Source organism: Tursiops truncatus, chromosome 11 (assembly GCF_011762595.2).
Source record: "Tursiops truncatus isolate mTurTru1 chromosome 11, mTurTru1.mat.Y, whole genome shotgun sequence".
NCBI lineage: Eukaryota > Metazoa > Chordata > Mammalia > Artiodactyla > Delphinidae > Tursiops > Tursiops truncatus.
In genome coordinates this window covers 58,903,317-58,923,330 of record NC_047044.1, presented here as the reverse complement: position 1 = coordinate 58,923,330, position 20,014 = coordinate 58,903,317, and the positions used below count along the sequence as shown (strand labels likewise).

Genomic DNA, 20,014 nt, shown 5'->3' with positions numbered 1-20,014 from the left:
AACTGCCAATTTTATCTTCATGATCCTAAGTTTCCTTATCTGAATTGTGGGCATACGACTAGATCACCGAGGAGGGGGGAGATCAAGGTGGCAGAGAAGGAAGACGCTGAGTTCACCCACCCCAACGAACAGATCAAAAACACATCTCCATGAGGAGCAACTCTCGCTGAAAACACATTGGAGACTGATACACTCTTACACAGCCAAGGCTGTAAAGCAAGATCTACATGGAGTTGGGTAGGAAGAGTAGAGAAACAGTCAGGTCAGGACCTGCATCCCTGCAAGGGGACACAGAGGAAGAGGGGGAATTACATGGGCTCTGAGATCCTCCCTGGGGAGTGGGCGGTTCAAACCACAAATTGGGCACCCCAGCCCTAGGGTCTGATGCTGGGCAGAGGAGTCCCATTAGCTGACTTGAAAACCAGTGGGACTAACAGGAGGGCTGCAGGAACCCCAGACTCTGCTCGCGAAGAGAGCGCACTCGTTCGCTGACTCCCTGAGACAAGGAGGAGGAAGCAGATTGAAAGTGCCTTGACTTTGGCCATCTTCCTGTGACCCACACGGGGCACCCACTCTAGTCCCTCTTGCTCCATGGTGCAGCTCTCCACTAGGGTGAAGGCTGCCATTACTAAGAAGAGTGTGTAGCTGTGGGCGACGGAGCTGGCTTGGACCTGGCGCTACATCTGAACCGGGCAATGGCAGCCATTACTGGCGCTCCCAGCAGAGGCAGATGGAGAGCGGTCTGGAACTCTGACTCGTGTGCCAGGACCGCTCCCCAATGGGCCCTTGCTTGCAATGGGCACCTGCCCCAGCCCTTCTTGCTCCAGCCCTGCTCCCCTCTGGGGCGAAGGTACCAATGCTGGGATGCAGGAGAGCACACACTCAGAGGGAATGGAACCAGTTCAGACCTGACCCTCAGGAATTCTGCTCCAACAACTTAGGACACAGTCTTGCCCCGGATAGGGTGCTGTGAGCCACTGAGCACAGGAGAAGCCCTGGCTCACACCAGGCTCTGGCTCTAGCCCTTCCATCTCCAGCCACAGCTTCCACTAAGGTGACAGCTGCCAGCACACCTCGTGGGGGAGAGGTGACTTGTGTCCACTTCAGACCCGGTTATAAAGCTATAGTCATCAGAGCAGTTTGGTACGGGCACAAAAGCAGATATATAGATCAATGGAACAGAATAGAGAGCCCAGAAAAAAAAAACCATGCACTTATAGTGCATGAGTATACAATGGGGAAACAAGAGTATCCAATGGGGAAAAGACTGTCTCTTTAATAAGTGGTGCTGGGAAATTGAAGAGCTACATGTAAAAGAATTCGAAAATTTTCTCACTCTGTATAAAAAAATAAACTCAAAATGGGTGAACACTGTTCCATAAGAACAGAAGTCATAAAACTCCTAGAAGAAAACACAAGCAGAACACTCTTTGACATAAATTGTAGCAATATTTTCTTGGATCTCTCTCATAAGGCAAAGGAAACAAAAGCTAAAATGGACAAATGGCACTTAATTAAACTTAAAGCCTTTTGCACAGTAAAGGAAATCACTGATAGAATGAAAAGACAACTTACTAAATGGGAGAAAATATTTTCAAATGATATGACTGATAATGGGTTGATATCCAAAATGTATAAATAGCTCATACATCTCAATATCAAAAAACAAAGAACGTAATTAAAAAATGGGCAGAAGACCTCAATAGACATTTTCCCAAAGAAAACATACAGATGGCCAGTAGGCACATGAAAAGATGCTCAACATTGCTAATTATCAGAGAATTGGAAATCAAAACTACAATGAGGGGCTTCCCTGGTGGCGCAGTGGTTGAGAGTCCGCCTGCCGATGCAGGGGACACGGGTTCGTGCCCCGGTCCGGGATGATCCCACATGCCGCGGAGCAGCTGGGCCCGTGAGCCATGGCCGCAGAGTCTGCGCGTCCGGAGCCTGTGCTCCTCAACAGGAGAGGCCACAGCAGTACCTTTTTTTTTTTGCGTACCGCAAAAAAAAAAAAAAAAAACTACAATGAGGTATCACCTCACACCAGTCAGAATGGCCATCATCAAAAAGCCTACAGGGCTTCCCTGGTGGCACAGTGGTTAAGAATCCACCTGCCAATGCAGGGTACATGTGTTTGATCCCTGGTAGGGGAAGATCCCACATGCCGTGGAGCAACTAAGACCGTGAGCCAAAACTACCGAGCCTGCACTCTAGAGCCCAAGAGCCACAACTACTGAGCCCACATGCTGCAACTACTGAAGCCCATGCGCCTAGTGCCTGTGCTCCACAACAAGAGAAGCCACTGCAATGAGAAGCTTGCGCACTGCAATGAAGAGTAGCCCCGCTCGCTGCAACTAGAGAAAGCCCACGTGCAGCAACAAAGACCCAACACAGCCAAAAACAAATTAAAAAAAAAAATGTCTACAAATAATAAATGCTGGAGAGGGTGTGGAACAAAGGGAACCCTCCTACACTGTTGGTGGGAATGTAAATTGGGCAGTCACTATGCAGAACAGTATGGAGATTCCTCAAAAAAACCAAAAACAGAGTTACCATATGATCCAGCAATCCTACTCCTGGACACATATCCAGAAAAGATGAAAACTCTAATTTGAAAGATACATTCACTCCATTGTTCATAGCAGCACTATTTACAGCCAAGACATGGAAGCAACTTAAATGTCCATCAACAGATGAATGGATAAAGAAGATGTGGTATATATATATACAATGGAATATTGCTCAGCCATAAAAAAGAATGAACTAATGCCATTTACAGCAACATGGATAAATCTAGAAATGATCATACTAAGTGAAGTAAGTCAGACAGAGACAGATAACTATCACATGATATCACTTATATGTAGAATCTAAAAAAATGATTCCAATGAACTTATTTACAAAACAGAAATAGACTCACAGACATAGAAAACAAACTTAAGGTTACCAAAGGCGATAGCAGAGGATGGGGAGAGATAAATTAGGAGTTTGCAATTAACACATATACACTACGATATATAAAACAGTAAACAATAAGGACCTACTATGCAGCACAGGGAACTAGACTCAATATCTTGCAATAACCTATAATGGGAAAGAATCTGAAAAAGAATATATATATATATATATACACACACATATATATGTGTATATATATATCTGAATCACTTTTCTGTACACCTGAAGCATTCTAAATCAAATATACTTCGAAAAAACTTTTAATGCAGATATTTGAGTCTCATCTCCAGAGATTCTGTGTTAACTGAACTGGGGTGTTGCCAGGGCTAAGGTTCAATAAAGACATATCACTAAAGATAGTTAAGAGCTAATAAGGTCTCAAGTTCAAACTCTGACTCCAAATTCCAAACAATTTTGATTATAGCACACTAGTTTTCATCACTTTCCATCTTGTTTTAAAGTTATCTGTGTGTGTATTTTGTTCACCCTATAGGCTTGGTGGGCTCCTGCGGGCAAACTCTTTGTCTGCTTCATCTTCAAATTCCACACAGTCATTGCCTGGCCTGCATTTGGGGGTACAAAGTTATCTGAATGAATCAATGTTTTATTGCCTCAATCAACTAATCAATCAATCAATTAATACATTTATTGATTGTTTACTGAGTACTTATAAGTCCAGGCACTGTGATGGTATCGATACTACACCTCTTGGGGTACAAGGTTCAGGGGAGGAGACACCTGTATTTTACACACAGCATCCAGCTCTGAGCAGCAGATTCCTCTGCATCCCTGCTATTCTTGAAGCAAATATTGTTATGCTTGTCAAGTATGTGACTACATAAAAGCTCTAGCAGTATATCCCAGAAAAAAAACTGGCAACGGTTCTCAGTTCCATTCTCTTCTACCTCTCATCTTCCCCGCCCTTACACCCCTGCCAAACTTGGCACCTACCTTGAACTAGTCTTGTTGGTCCCACCAGTCATGCTACTGGAAGCCAAACTGCAGCCAAGATCCAGTAGCTGCCCAGGCCGGGCTGTCTCCAGGAAGCTCCTGCAGGGATCAACGCTGAAGTCATACTAATCTTGTGAGCAGTCTGCACCCTGGTTCCTAGACATGCCCTGCTGGGCATTGTCACTCCATGCTGGGTACCTTTGAACCATCTACTGTAAAAACTCAATCTATGGTCTCATTCCGAGTTGGAAATCTCACCCTCTATTGTGAATCTTCAGCTCTTTGTTTTTAATTTCTTGGACTCTGACACCCACCCCAGTTCAGTAGGTCCTGAAGGAGACATCGTTCAGCCTGGCTCAACCGAACACTTACCTGGAGAAGAGTTTGCTGTTGGCGGCCAACAGTGTGGCTGGACAAGGAACAGAAAGGCAAAGAAAAAGTTAGAAGGGAAAATGCAAATCACCTAAGCTGTCCCTCCGAGTATAAAACTCAGCCCCCTCTGTTCCCCTCTGCCACTACTATAGGCCCCTGAATCCCATGAACTCTGTTCTTTATGTAAGTATCTGAAGATTATCAAACACAGACCTGGACAAATATAGCAGAGAAAAACTGGCCCCGAGCCTCTGAACTTCTGAACCATGCCTGGTGTCCAGACAAGAGTTTCTCTGTCCTGAGGAGGACAGAGTCATTCAGGCACCCAGGCTAGTGTTCCTGCCTCACCACGTGAGTCTCTACGGGTCCCAGAAGACACTGGTAGGTTGCGGTACCTCCATCCTTTATCCCAGCCCTTATTTTCCTCCAATGGAGTCTCTCTCTTACGCCCAGTACTCAGACTGCCTGGGGCTTCCTATACAGAAAACCATCTCAAAGATGTCTGGGCAGCCACTTTTATGGTGACTTTATATATTCAGGGGCCAAAGGAAAGCTCCAATGATGGACCAGTAGATGTCTTGATAGGCTGGTGAGGAAGTATTTCTGGGCATGTGACACTTTCTGAGTTTTCCATTAGATCATATGAGATGGCTCTTTCCCTGCAGATAAGACTCCAGGGATGGGCTGCTTCTTTCTGCAGTTCTCCCCTTCCATTCTATCCTTAATTCATCCAGTAGATAGCCTCTTCCTCAATTCCAACCTCAGAGAGCTGTGCCACTTACCTTCTGCTCCGAGGGTCAAGTCATCTTCAAAGCTGGTTCCATGGCTGGGGCACCCTGTCAAATAATAAGGCAAAGGCTGCAGAAAATCAGGCTTGGACTCACACACACACGCACACACATACAATCACACATTAGTATACACATCTACACCACACAATTACATCATACATCCACATGTTTGAAAAACTACCCCAGCCACACAGATACTAACTCAGAAGTCACATTCATATTTTGATTTAAAAAATCACGTAAAAACTCACCTATAATTAACCTGTCCCCTATATCACATAGTCACGTACACAATCTTCTGCCAAAGAACTGGCACATGGGGGTATGCACTCACACGTAAACATACATACGTAGACACACATTTTATTTTATTTTGAATTTTATTTTATTTATTTTTTTATACAGCAAGTTCTTATTAGTTATCCATTTAATATATATTAGTGTATATATGTCAATCCCAATCTCCCAATTCATCCCACCACCACACCCCCGTCACTTTTCCCCCTTGGTGTCCATACGTTTGTTCTCTACATCCACACATATTTTATAAAGCTCGTTTTCCATAGCAGTGGTTGTTAGCTGAGCAGCCACTAACAGGAGCTAACCTTTGAGGACTAGTCAGCCTGTGGGCTCTGACCCAACACTTACTCTATCCTCTGGGCCTCCTGGACTGTCTTATGACCACTAATAGGTGTTCTGTAGGCAGTGAAAAGATAGCATCTTACGCACGCATACACACATGCACACACACACACACACACAGCCGTGTCACTGTCTAAGGTAGAGGAACAAGAGGAGAAAGAACAGAGCCTCTGCTTACCGTTGTGGATCGGCTGTCCTGCTTCCTCAAAAAACCCTTCTTCAAAGTATCTAAAAACCAAAAAGAATCTCATAGGTTTAAATCACTACATTTTCGAAAGGGCTTTTCTTCAAATATTTCCCACAAGTTCACGTAATTTTCCAATGAGAGTCAGTAGTATTTAAATTGCTTTTATGTTGAAGAAAATGGAGAGTGATGATTTGACTGACAAATCCATAGAGGTAGTCAGAAGGTGTTGTATTTTATTTTATTTTATTTATTTTTTTTGTTCATCACATTTATTCATTTTCATCCTAATTAATAATAAATAGAATTAGTTAAAGCAGGAATAATGGATTTGAGATTTGTTAGATAATGGACTTGAGAGTTGTTAGAGATCTTGCCAACATAGAGACACACAACACAATTTCTTACATAAAATAATTTTACATCCCAAGGAAATTATCAGTATGATACACACATACACACACACACACACACACACACACACATATATATATATATATATATATATATATATATATATATATATACACATAAAACTTCATAAACTGCCAAGGTGCTGTATTTTAGATTGTGCTACCATTGTGCTGATAACAGTGTCCCAAGTCAGTTTAGCAATGATTCTTCAGTAGCTAGGAAATAGGAAAGATACGGAAGCAAAACTGGAGAAATATATTTACAGAAGCAGGGGTCTGGGTGCCATAAACTTTCCATCAGAAATACAAATATTGAAACTAAGAAAAAACTCTTAGGAGGTCATCTCATCTACCTACACCTCCTTCCTTTTCTTTGAGCCCCATTGTTGCTGAATAGCACGTCTTTCAGGAAGCAGCAGGAACCGCCTCTTGGTTAGAGATGACATTTCTACATTTTGAGATATGGGCTTATCAAACATTTACTGTCTCCACAGGAAGAACAATTGGAATTCAGCATACATGGTAGTGAGAAACAACTTAAATGAGGAAGAAATTCGCTGTCTCAAACGGGTGATTGAAGTTGTCTGTGAAAAAGCTTTGAACAGGGACTGGAGCACCTGGACTCCAGTCCTGGCTCCTGGCTGCTGCTATGCTCCCAAATATTAAGTAAGGGGATTTAGATGCCTAGATATTATCATTATCTAAGTTCACTTCCAACACCGACATGTTGTGAGTTTTATAGTTGGCTTTCCTGAAAGTTTTAAAAATGGAAGTTGCACATGATGCTTTGAATGTAATCTCAAATGGAGGCTGGAATAGAGAAGAGTTGTTCAAGTGAGTTAACAGGGAAACTGACTGGAGAGCATCCATTGGAGCTGGTCTTAAACGAGCCTTCTCCTTTATCAGTCTCCAGAGATCTAGGCACCTCTCAGGCTATTGGAGTATCAGTTCACGAAATGTTTATTAATGAAAATGGGCTTACAGACTCAACGTCTGTAGAACGAGCTGTGTTTAATTTTACAAAATAAATCCCTACATATATAGACATCTTTTGCTGGTACTTTCCTTTCAATAGTGAAAAGATCAACAATATTGTCTAAAATCTGGATTTTTACATGTCCTCATGAGAAAAACTGTACATCAATATATGCTATAAAATGTGGAATGATACTCAAGGTAATTAAGAATGGGTAACTAATAAACACAACTAGAACTACAAATACATACTTCTCTTCCTAATATATAATTACATAAAGATATATATTATAATACTACAAACGTGTCAGTGTATATATAACATTACAAATATTAGTATAAATTAATATTTCCTATTACTATTAAAAAACATTATGATAACAATATAGTCAACTACTAGAATGCTGAGATCTACTGTTGCATTTAATGCTTGTGCTGTAGCTACACAGTAATGCGACTACTAAAGCCTACAATTACTATAACTACAATGAAACACACTACTGTTACACTTCTAGGTATGCAATCAATGGAAATGCCTGTATACGTTCACCAAAAGAAACAATGTTTATAATAACTCAGAATTGGCAGACCTCCAAATCTCTAGTTATTGTAAAACGGATAAATTGCACGATCAATAGACAATGCTACACAACAATGGAAAAGAATGAGCTATTGCTGGATGCAAACACATGGATGAACATCACAAACATAATGCTGAACAAAAAAAAGGACACATAATACAGTGCATATTGTATGGTTCGATTTATGTAAAGTTTAAAAAGTACAAAATTTATCTTTGATGCTACAAGTCAGGGTACTGGTTACCCTTGGAAGCAGGGCAGTGAACAGAAGGGGACAGAAGGAGCTTCTGGAGTGCTGGTGATGTTCTATTTCAGATTTCATCACTATATTCCCTTTGAGAAAATTCATTGAACCGTATATTTAAGACTCGTTTATTTTTCAGTAAATACTTTATACTTCAACACAATTTATATTGCTATTATTTTATATTTATATGTATACATATGTATATTTATATTTACATACAGCTTTATTTAGGTATAATTGATACACAAGGAACTGCACATATTTAATGTGTGCAACTTGATGAGCTTGGACATAGGTAAACACTGGTGATACCATCCATCACCCATCGAACTAACAGACACATCCAACAACTCCCAGAGTATCCTTATTTCCCTTTGATTTTTTTTTTTTTGGAAGTAAGAACACTTAATATGAGATTTACCCTCTTAACAAATTTTGAAGTGCACAATACCATATTGTTAGCTATAGGCACTATGTTGTACAGCAGGTCGCTAGAATTTATTCATCCAGCATAGCTGAAATTTACATCCATTGAGTTGCACGACAATTTATATTAAAAAGAAAAATGCTACTGATATGTATGCTATACTTCAATAAAATTTACATTAAAAAATACCACTGATAAAATTCCTTATTTGCCCAAAGCAAAATTTAGTAACACAATATTTGTTGGGTGTGCATCTTTCATTTCTGTTTTCTAGCTGTGCCCTACCAGGCATGTCCATAGGCTCTAGATGAGGACCAGCTCAGGCTGACCCTTGTGATGGTATGCTTTTCTGTGTGTATGTGGAATACACCACAGAAGTATGGACATAGGCCTGGATCTGTTGATCCATGCTCAGCTCCTCTGAGCATGGTGGTTTGAAATTTCATGTCCCTCATCCAAGTCCCAGGCCTTTCATGAGTTATCGCTTAGGACATAAAATCTATGACTAGAGACTAGATCCATAGCTGCTCCTCTCCGCATTTGCGCTGAAAGGTCCCTTAGCATCATTTCAAGTCTGACGTAGAAGAGCCAAGCTACTGCTCTTCCTGTATACCCCATTCATAAACAAAGAGTAGGGAGGAGGATTGGACTGTGAGAAGAAGCATGTAGCTATTTTTAGCTTCTTCCAGAAATTTCCATAGATTTTGCCTGCAGAGACTGATGAAATAAAAATTCATTTTAAGGCAAGACAAAAATTTTTTTTCTGCCCATTTTGGCCTCCTTCCTCCCCTCTGGTGTGCACTGTGCACCTGCATTATGCATTAACCAGACCTCTGCAATGGCAGAAATATCTGCTCGACCGTAGAGATCAATGTTTCTTCTTCTGGCACCAGCCATGTAACGCCCTAGATGATATTTCTTTCTCAATCCTACGTATGGGGTCGTGATGACCCACCTCTCGCCTTGTACGTGCAGACATCTTTGGTGAACTTTATGTACAATTCCAATATGTCATTTCCCTTAAAGATAGGGACTGGTGCAGAACAGACTGGTCAGATGACCTGCGGAGATACAGGGCAGCACCTAATAGAATTTCTTAGCTTCAATACTTACTTATGACCTATTAATGTTACTAGCTACATTACTTGTAATCTTATTTTTAAAGATTATTTTTTCTTGCATTACCGTATGTGTGACTGAGCTTCAGATCAAATTAATGATGATTAGGTGACTTGAAAAGATTGATCAAATATGTAGTTCTATAAGATCAGTGATAGTGTAAGTCTAGATATAGGAAGAAACAGCAAGAGGAAACAATTTCCTGGACCATAACAGACCAGTAAGACAGGTGGTCCAGAGGCTTTCGGCTACTGTTAACAAGGCCTAGTCCAGTAATAGTACATTGAGTGGCCTATCAAAGAAGTCCTCACCTGACCTGGGAATAAGCATTCCTAGTGCCATGGGACAAACTGGTCATGAAATGCCTCTCAAAGCTTGGTCGAAATTAAGACTGAAAGGGAAGGGATTGTAAAATGAAGAATGTTGCCCACCATCCAGTTCTACAAGAATCAAGTCATTAGCCACTGCAATCGCTGACCTACAATACACCTTGAAGGAATTTCAGGGCAAAGATCAGGAGAAGGCACTTTTGCGCTCTGGGAAAACTGACAGAACTGGCCCTCAGATACTTAGATATTTTCAGGAGAAGTTTTACTCCCATTCCTTCCTAACTTTCTTCCTTCCTAGAGGTAATCACTGTCCTAAAGTTGATATGCATCCTATCTGGACACACTTTTCCGATAAATAAAAGGATACAGATAGATGCCAGGTAAATAGATAGATGGACTTATTTTGTGAAATTTTAAAGTAGCATAAAACTCATCTTTATAAACTTCATGTAGGGGAGCAAACTTTGCCACCCTGAAATGTCTCTTTGGCATGTGGATTATTTCAAGCTGAAGACAACCAAGGCTCAAAAGACTCAGGAAGAAACTTTGACCTTCTGCCTTAGCTGCCTAAAGAATTTGGATAGAGGGACTGTAACAGGAATAGAGATCTCACTAGAGAATATGAACTAGGTGTGTTGGAAATCAGAGTCTGCTTAGTATCCCATTGTCTTTACATAGTCCAGTAAATGTCTGTTTACCAAACATTTGCTTTTTCATCTCCGTGTGAATTGCCTTCCTCCCCTTTGAAGTCCCAAACCACTATCCCCAATATCATCTTTTGTCTTTAGCTGAGGATGGTATTTAAGGGGAGGGTTTCACCATTTGGGTGAGTTACTCAGTTCTCTGGGGTGTCTCCCATGGATACATGTTTAAACTTTTGTTTGATTTTCTCCTGTTAATCTGTCTCATGTCAATTTAATTCTCAGATTAAAGAATTAAAGAAGGACCTAGAAAGACGGGTAGAGGAAAATTCTTTCCTCCCTGACACTCACCACTCACATACTACTACAAAGTATAAAGCACTTGTACACATAGATCATTTAAATCTCACAAGAATCTTTTGGAACTTTATTATTCTAGCTCTCCACTTTACAGAAGAGGAGTCTGAGATAGAATTTCAGTTGTTTGCTTACAGCTGGTTATACAGATGCTTAGCACAAGAATTAGGCTCAAATCTTGGAGGCTTTTCACTCACCAGACTACTTTTTCATCATAAATTTTGGTTCAGGGTTTATCCTGGTAGAATATAGGTAGGGAAAGGTGATTTCTGGAATTTACAATCTTGTATTTCTGGGAATTTATTCTTTTCAACTAGAATGTAGTATGTTTGTGGTCAAGGAGCATATTTTAAACTACTTGGCACCCCTCTATGCCATTTAGACAATCAGACAGTTAGCAAACGCACGGTCAGTAATTAATTATTGACTTGAATTATAAGACTGTAGAATAGTTAATGGGATAAAGACAGTAACTGAGCCCACTGGTTCTCCTGTACGTATCTGGAGAAGCATTTTAAATCCTAGGACAGTTCTCACACACCCAAACCTGCAAACATTACCACCATCCATTTACTTCCCTATATTTTGATTACCCTTAATAAACTTTGAAATTCTGAACCAGATTATGACAATAAAGACAACATGTTTTGTACACAACAAAAACACAAGATAAATTCTTCCTTGCCTTACCTCCCAGGGCAGAGTTAAAATAAACAACCTTGGATTATACAGTGTTATTTATTTCCTACCAAATAAGCCGGGATGGGTTTATTCATATGTTAATAAACAAGTTTAGATGAAAGGCTATATACAGCTTGAAACATTTCTGAAGAGGAAATAAAGAGTAGGAGGGAGTTATAAGTTCTGAGAATTCATTATCACACAAATGATCACACTTAAATAGGTCACAGAAGCTTTCCCTCCAGGTCTGGGTAGACTGAACCTAAAATGGTACAGGCAGAGGGGGTGTAGGGTTTCAAATTTTAAAGTGTTTCTCAGGAAAGAGGTACTACATTTTGCCTTGAAGTACCTGCTCCAATTCGTCACTGCTTTGAATGACTGGGGTAAACCCTTAGCCCCTCTTCCTGTGTTCTTCAGTAGAAATAAACAACATAATGATTCATAATGAAGAAATACTCTGACCATAAGAACAATTAGGTTTCTAAGTCCTCTTTTGTTACACAGTGTAAAACTCCAGTCTGAAGGGAAAAGCAATGGAGCAGGAATCTGGAATTTAGCCCAGCTCTCCCCTGTGGCTACCCATTTCCATCCTTCTTAGTTTTAGACCAGGTCCAGCCTGTACTTCCAGATCCTCACCCTAACTTAGTCTCAGCCCAGAGATGCACTCGATTCATAGCCCCAATCCCCACACCCACCCCAAATCTTTACAATCCCCTCTCCCTTATTTCAACCTCACTTCTAATCATTACGCCCAATTAAAATTCATGTCCCTGAGCTCTGAGTTCTCAAGAGTCAGAGCCTGTTAACACACCCAACCATCAACCACGCTCAGTCCAGCTGCCTCGCCAGCACTTACCCACAATCCTGCAGCCAGTCTTCAATCTTGTTGATTGGATTCCCTAGAAAAGCCAGACATCAGATCACCGTGGAAACTGAAGGAAATCAGATTTCCTCCCTGAAATTCACCCCATTCCACAAACATCATTATATAAGCCACCTCATGACTCCTTTTTGTTCCCATAAAACTTTTCTTTAAGATAAAAGAGGAATATACCCGTGTATAAAAATAGTGGATAGGGCTTCCCTGGTGGCGCAGTGGTTGAGAGTCCGCCTGCCGATGCAGGGGACACGGGTTCGTGCCCCGGTCCGGGAAGATCCCACATGCCGCTGAGCGGCTGGGCCCGTGAGCCATGGCCGCTGAGCCTGCGCGTCCGGAGCCTGTGCTCCACAACGGGAGAGGCCACAACAGTGAGAGGCCCGTGTACCGAAAAAAATAAATAAATAAATAACGGATATTTCTTCTCTCTCTGCCTCTGTGCCCCCTTTCTCCCAGAAACTTGGAAAATACCCCAAGGTTTGGGAACAGGAATAGATCCTTCTCTTCAAAAAAAAAGGAAAAGAAAAAAAGAAAATAAAAAGCACAATTTTGCGTTTGTGCTTTTTGTTTCCTACCAAATAAGCGAGGGTAGGTTCACTTACATAAGATTTATTTTTAAATTTATTTTTTACTTTTTACTCTTATGTCTGCAGCGTCATTGGAACCTAAAAGAAGCTCTGAGAGGCATGTGGAAAAGGTACTATTACTATTTCAGGTACTAATACTTCAATTAGACAAGCATGTCCTAGAGCGGTGAGTGACTTGCCAAAGGTCACGTCACACAGCTGAGTTGCAGCCAGAGTCCAGGCACCCAGATTGCGTGTAACCTTGTTACACAGACACAGAAACACTCCAAACATTCATAGAGAACCCTGGCCTCGGATCCTCACAGATAGCTGCTCAGGACGAGGCAAAACTGTGCCTCTTCCTTTTTCCTAATCTTATGCTGTTTCTTTCTCACATAATTCATGCCTCATATTACTATACTCATCTTCCCTTAAACTCATTTAACCCAGTCAAAATAAGCCTTGTGGTGGTGGTGGGGGGGGGGGGGCTAGCCTAAACCCAGGACCCGCTGCCCGCACTGCAGACCTGGGCATCTGGCACGTTTTCCATATCACAAGAGAACGTGCAAGTCTGTTTGATGTCTAATGGCCTCTTACCTTCCTGGAAAACATCATCCAGGCCAGAAGGCTCGGGATCTGGGACACCCTGCAGGGCTGCGGCAGCCTCCTCTTCCAGGACCTGGGTCTGCCAGTGCCGGCTCTGTCGGAGCCAGGCCCGTCGCCTCTCCCAGGATGTGGGGCTCAGCACAGAGCCCTCCATGGCGCTGGTTCAGACTTCAGGGCCTCCCGCCACAGGGATGCTGTCCTGTGAGTTGGAACACAGTGCTGCTGCCTCATCCCTGGTCAGTAATCACCACTCCCAGGGCTGTCCCCACATCTTCCCAGCTCTGCAGAAAGGAGCGTAACCCTCTGCCCGTTCCGGAGGAGGGAGGAGATGTCTGGTTCCTCCTCCATCTTCCAAAGAAAGGAATGCCCTGAGCAATCTAAACACCAGGTCTTCCAAGTTTGGAAACTGGAAATATCATATGATTTAAGGGACACTGAGAAAGCGCTTCTGACTTGAGAGTTGCTACTTCTCATGATAGGTGAAATGCTGTATTAGAAAACATTTTCTTTAGTTCTTAAGAATTTTGTCTCCCAGAATCTTCCATTGTAATTAAAATATCTTTAAATTTGCAATGTGTAAATTTCACTTTATTTGATCCTCATAAAGATACATGAAGTCTCAGACCTCAAAGGTTAAACGGATTTTCTAAGGTCTCACAACCAGGATGTCAGTCTAACTACAGTCATTCTGGGCTTGTTTTGTTTCCTATCTAGCGTAGGATTTCTCTGGGGGCAGTAGGGATGAGGGTGGGGAGAACCCCATAATAAAAACAACAAGGAGACATTGCCTGAAGCAATTAGCAGTTACCACTTTCAGGATCATCACTTTCTAATTCGTCAGCTTGGGTTTCTCCATGGCTCTGAGTTACTTGTCCAGTTCATCAGTGTGCTAATACTTCATTTAACACTGCCTAATCAACACCTCTGTATTCTTCCAAGAGATATATTCTGATGGCACGAGCCACTGATTCAAAGAGGAAGACAGAGAGGATGAATCATTCGATTGTCCAAATAGAGCGTAAAAAGACTTGAGGCTAATGTACAGTCATTGGCTTATACTCTGTCCTCCTGCCTCTTCCCCACCAGCTGCACTCACAGTCCCCACAGTGAACAGGTGGAGGTGGGACCAGCCCTTGTCACTGGAGCTGCCATAAACGCTTCATCCTCATGGCTACACCTTTAACTGCTGGAGTAAGGAAAAATAAAAGGGGGAAATAAATAAGAAGAGTGCCAGTTTCCAGAGACTTCTGCTTCTCAGACACTCAAAAACAAAATCATCAGTGAAGCATTCAACAATGTAGGCACTAAAATACCTATTTTTGAAAAGAAAGTCCTGAACATAAAATGCATTCCTAGGGCAATAAAATTCTTTTGGACGTTTCTGCTTGTGACAGACAAAACATACCCAGAGAAAAATAGTACATGATTACTGCCGTCTGATCTAAATTCTTTTACTGCAGGTCCAGCCTAAGGCATGTCTCTCCCCCAAGGAGAGACAGCAGTTGGCACTATGAAACTTTATTAACCCTGGACACCCGGCCCTTTCTCCACTGCCTGTGCCTTTAAGGGGAAATTAACAACTGAATGAAGTCTGTGGTGTATAGTGAAGCCACAAAGAGGGGTAGCAGAGAGAATTTGTTGTCCTTTGGCCAGAGCTGTTATGAGGTGATAACATGAGGACGAAACTGCCACTATGAAGAATTTAGGGAAAGAGTCTAAAAAGCCTTGTTAGTGTGCATTTACCTAGTACTGCACCTCCATCCAAAATATTTAACATGTTGGTGTCAGTCAGTCCGGAGAAGAAAATATCAAAGGCTAACTTGCCTATTGTCTTTAATTGCCAGGGCAAATGAATCTCACCTAAATCACAAGAAATCTTCAGGTCACAAGAAGAACTAATTTGGTGATCAGGGGAATTTAAAAGGAATTCAGGAAGGAAGGGAGGGAGGGAGGGAGAGAAGAAGGCAGGAAGAAGGGAAGGAAGGAGGAAAGGAAGGAGGGGAGGAAGGAGAAAAAGAAGGAAAGAAGGAAGGAACCTTCAACTCCCACACTTTATTCTGCCACTTACTAATGGTATAGCCCTGGCGAATTCAATCCCTTTCTCTGGGCTCAGTTTCTCCATGAGGATGTTACAGCCTAGCACAGTGTCAGAATCTCACTAATTGAGATGAGTGATGGAGGCCTCTACTTTGGTTTCAGCATCCTCTGTGATGTGAATCTATCCCACACTCCTCCTACATCTTTGAAAATACGCCAGACTCACACAGGCTCATTTCCCCTCTGCCCCCTGAAAATGCTTATCCCCCGTTCAACCCTAGGCTTTCCCCGTGTTTTTCCCCTCCCTCTTCTTCCCTCTCAGCCTTTGGCACCCTTAACCTGAAAGCCCAACTCTTAACCAATTTCTCCGTGAAGCCAGGCCTGGCTTCCACTTCCTCCAGATGATAGGTGCTTCCACTGAGCTCCTTCCCTGCTTGACTTTCTTCTTCCTTGTTCTTATCACTAACATACTTTATGTTTTATTTGTTAATGCAATTTACTGTTTATTCTTCTGATTAAAATAGAAGCTCCACAAGGACAGAGATTTTTGTCTGGGTTGTTCACTGCTATGTCCCTGAGGCCTAAAACAGAACCTAACTGATCTTCCCCAATCTCTGCCACACGTGGGTTATAGAGACCTGTTCACAGGGCATTATGGGGGAACACTGTAAGTACAGCAGTATTTGGAGGCCGGGAGAAGTAGAATTGTCTGGTTAGCGGTAACAGAGGGACGCTGTGCTGCTTGGAGATGAGACACCAGGTGTTCTCTGTGGAAATCTGGAGGAAGCGGCACGTGATTATCAGACAAGCATGTCGGCAGTGAGAGTGTCAGAAAGAACTGAAGGATGAATGCACACAGCTGTCAATATGGCACCTTTGGGAGCATGGAGGGTCCTTGTGACAGACAGAGGGCATGGAGAGATTTCCTCCAAACGAGTCATACAAAAAACACACACCTGGATGTACAATGGAGTTTGGTGCCGTGGAAAGAGCACTGATGGGAGTCAGGAGTCTTGGGCGTTCTTCTAGGCTTTCTGTCCAATTAACTGACTTCTGGCAAGTCAATTAGGTTTTCTATTTGGGCATTGACTTCAACCTCTAGAAAATGAATTGGTGGGACTCAATGTTGTAAAAGTTCGCCTCTAATACCATTGTTTATGAATTTATTCCAATTGAGTCTGAAATATTTGTAGGAATAATACCTGTACAAAAGATGCATTTGTGTAGTTTTTCCTGTAAGAATTAGGAAACGGCCCAGTGGCCTCTGGAGTTACTTGCCACTTAACAAATTCCCTTTCAAATTAACACTGACTTATGAGGTTCTTGGACTTAAAACCTTCAGTGACCAAGGAAGGTGGTGAGCCTGGATGAGGGAGGCTGAGAAGGAGCCCAAGGAGTGTGATTCAGTCAGGAGAGCTCAAGGACCCCCAGCACTTCTTGAACTTCTCTGCTTCTTTGCTTTAGCTTACCCAGTTTCAGCCACCTTCCTCTCTGCCCAAACACATTCTACATTTTGAAGGGCTCCTCAAGTCATCTCCGTTCTCTTGCCCACCACTAGCACCCAGCACGTGCGCCTAGACCACATTCAACAAGTCGTAAGTGGCTTACCTTTCTGGCCGTTATCCACCATTGCTTGTAACCTGTCCCCTAAATCCTACCTCAGGGCAGTGTATGGTACATTGCAACAGAAGGGGCTCAGTAGATACTGCACCTGCAGAGGACCAAGAGTCACGCTGCTGCTGAAATATTAACCCCCTCTAGTGTGTATCATAGGCCAGGGGTTCCCGACTTTCCACATGGTCTCAAATCCTAATGTATGTATTTTGGATACATTCTAATGAAGAGGAAAAAGGCCTGGGGCATAGTCACGCCACCCTTTTATTGATAGAACATAGGGCCACACAAATCTGACTGAACTTATAAGCTGAAACTATCAACTTCTCTTGTCCTAAAAAAAATATTTTCCAGAATTTTTCATTGTAGGTTTTTATTCCCTGGTCAAAAGTTCCTTCTGGAATCTGAGTACCATTTTTCTTGATGCTGGTTTAGATTATAATATTACATTTAGTCTATCTTCTGTGGGGATGAAAGTCTGATGCCTGCTGATATATTTTCTCTGACATTCCCACTAAGCACCTCCCCACCCCCAAAAAAACAACAACACGAATGCCACGCTGGTTCTGTTTCTACTTGCCTGAACCACCCCAAAGCCTCCTTTCCCCCTCTGCTATCATCTTCAGTCCTCTGTCTTTTCTTCTTTCCTACATTTTTCTAGGGATTTACTCCCAAAATATTTCTCCACAATCTGTGTGCTCTGGAATCTGACTACAACCAAGTACAGTAGGAGAGAATTCTCTTTTTCTGAGGATGTTATAGTTCAAAGTAGAAATTGCAGCAGCCGTGATTGAAGTTAGACAAGAGGAATCACCATTAATGGTTTAAGACTAGGGAGCTGGGGACTTCCCTGGTGGCGTGGTGGTTAAGAATCCGCCTGCCAATGCAAGGTACACACGTCTGATCCCTGGTCAGGGCATATCCCACATGCCACGGAGCAACTAAACCCATGCGCCACAACTATGGAGCCTGCGCTCTAGAGCCCGCGAGCCACAACTACTGAGCCTGTGAGCCACAACTACTGAAGCCCGAGCGCCTAGAGCCCGTGCTCCGTAACAAGAGAAGCCACCGCAATGAGAAGCCCGCGCACCGTAAAGAAGAGTAGCCCCGCTCACGGCAACTAGAGAAAGGCCGCACGCAGCAACAAAGACCCAACGCAGCCAAAACTAAGTAAACAAAATAAATTTAGTTTAAAAAAAAAAAAGACTAGGGAGTTGTTTCAGAGCTTTGAAAGGAATATCTTCCAACTAAAATCATTAGCAGAAGCAGTAACTTTACTAGCAGAGAAAACCTTTATGGGTATGTGATTATTACTACACTGAGAACATCACTTACTTCCAGGCTCTTTTCTAAGGAATGTAGTCAGATATTCACTTTATATAAACATGGGCAATTCAAAGCAATAGGTACTCATAATAACTGAGATGTATAGAGTTCCTTATATTTATCCATAAAACTGTCTCATTGTCAAGTATATCTTAAAAAAAACAAAAAAACTCTCCCACAAACTACTTCACTTAATCCCAACAATCTCCTTGGAGCTAATTATTGCTATTTGAAGCTCAGAGAGATATGTGACTAGTCCAAGGTCATATATTTAGGATCTTATGGTGCTGAGATTTAAACTCACATTAGTCTGACTCTAGTTGTATCATCTTTCCACTAATAATGGAGTAAGAGAATAACCTAAGATCACCATGCAGGTGTCACTGATAAATGTAATTTAGGATAAAGGAAGAAGAAACTATGTTAGTAGATTCTCTATTTCACATGCTAGATGAACTCTCCATTTTATAGTCTAGCATAGAAGAGGCAGATAAACCAAAAGTAATTTATGCTTGACTTTGTGACAATCTTAGTAAAGGAAGAGTTGCTTTGTTTGGTTATTAGTGTAGTTTTCCTTCTTGACTCCAACTAGATGGTTATGAGGCAGTTTTGCCTTCCTCAAGCTTAGAGTGGTTTAGCAGCCAGGGAGGGCCCAACTAGGTTCTAGCTCAGAGAAGAGAGTCTGCCTGGCATATCACATTACTTGTAGACTGTTGTGGCATTCAGAACATTTAGCAATGGTTACGGAGCAGCACAGGCAACTCAGAGGTCATACCAGTCCCAGTCCTGTGACTGGGTCCTTCAAGTGTGTGGCTAGCTTGGCACTGAGTTTTTGGTGCCATCTGGGGAGTCTTGTGGGAAGAGCTGGGGTAGCTGGGTTAGTGATGGGCACTCAGTGGTCTTGGAGTGATGAATATTTATCATAATTTGATATGAACGTATTTTAATATCTTAGCAACCATATGGGCCTACCAATCTAAAATACGAGCTCTAGTTACAGATGTCTCACCAAGGGGATACTCTGAAGGGGTCTAGGAAGGATGGCCAGCTCTTGAGGAGGAAAACTGTAGAAGGAGTGTGGGGCTGTGCAATCAGAGTAAAGCTTGTCTGAAACCACAGTTCTGCCTACTTACTGCGTATGTGTCCTCAGTGACATCCTTATCCCCTCTAAACCCGAGTTTCTTCATATGTAAAACAGACAGTGTACCAAACTTGTTGGGTTATTGGGGTTTCAAAATCAAAACTCAGATAATGCATACTAAGTCCCTGATGTATAAAGGAGGTGCTTAATAAATATAGTTATTATTGTTATTAATTTCC

General features: G+C 42.2%; 1 protein-coding gene across 1 annotated transcript in view; it reads right to left on the bottom strand.

The window, feature by feature from the left end:
- Positions 1–20,014, bottom strand: part of TESPA1 (thymocyte expressed, positive selection associated 1) — a 38,383-nt gene that overhangs the window by 15,147 nt on the left and 3,222 nt on the right. The window contains exons 2-7 of the mRNA XM_019947017.3: positions 13,709–13,916; positions 12,525–12,567; positions 5,893–5,942; positions 5,064–5,117; positions 4,282–4,318; positions 3,910–4,008 (exon numbers count right to left, since the gene is read on the bottom strand). Coding sequence (XP_019802576.1) covers positions 3,910–4,008; positions 4,282–4,318; positions 5,064–5,117; positions 5,893–5,942; positions 12,525–12,567; positions 13,709–13,871 — 446 coding nt within the window. The 5' untranslated portion in view covers positions 13,872–13,916. The remainder of the gene's footprint in view (positions 1–3,909; positions 4,009–4,281; positions 4,319–5,063; positions 5,118–5,892; positions 5,943–12,524; positions 12,568–13,708; positions 13,917–20,014) is intronic.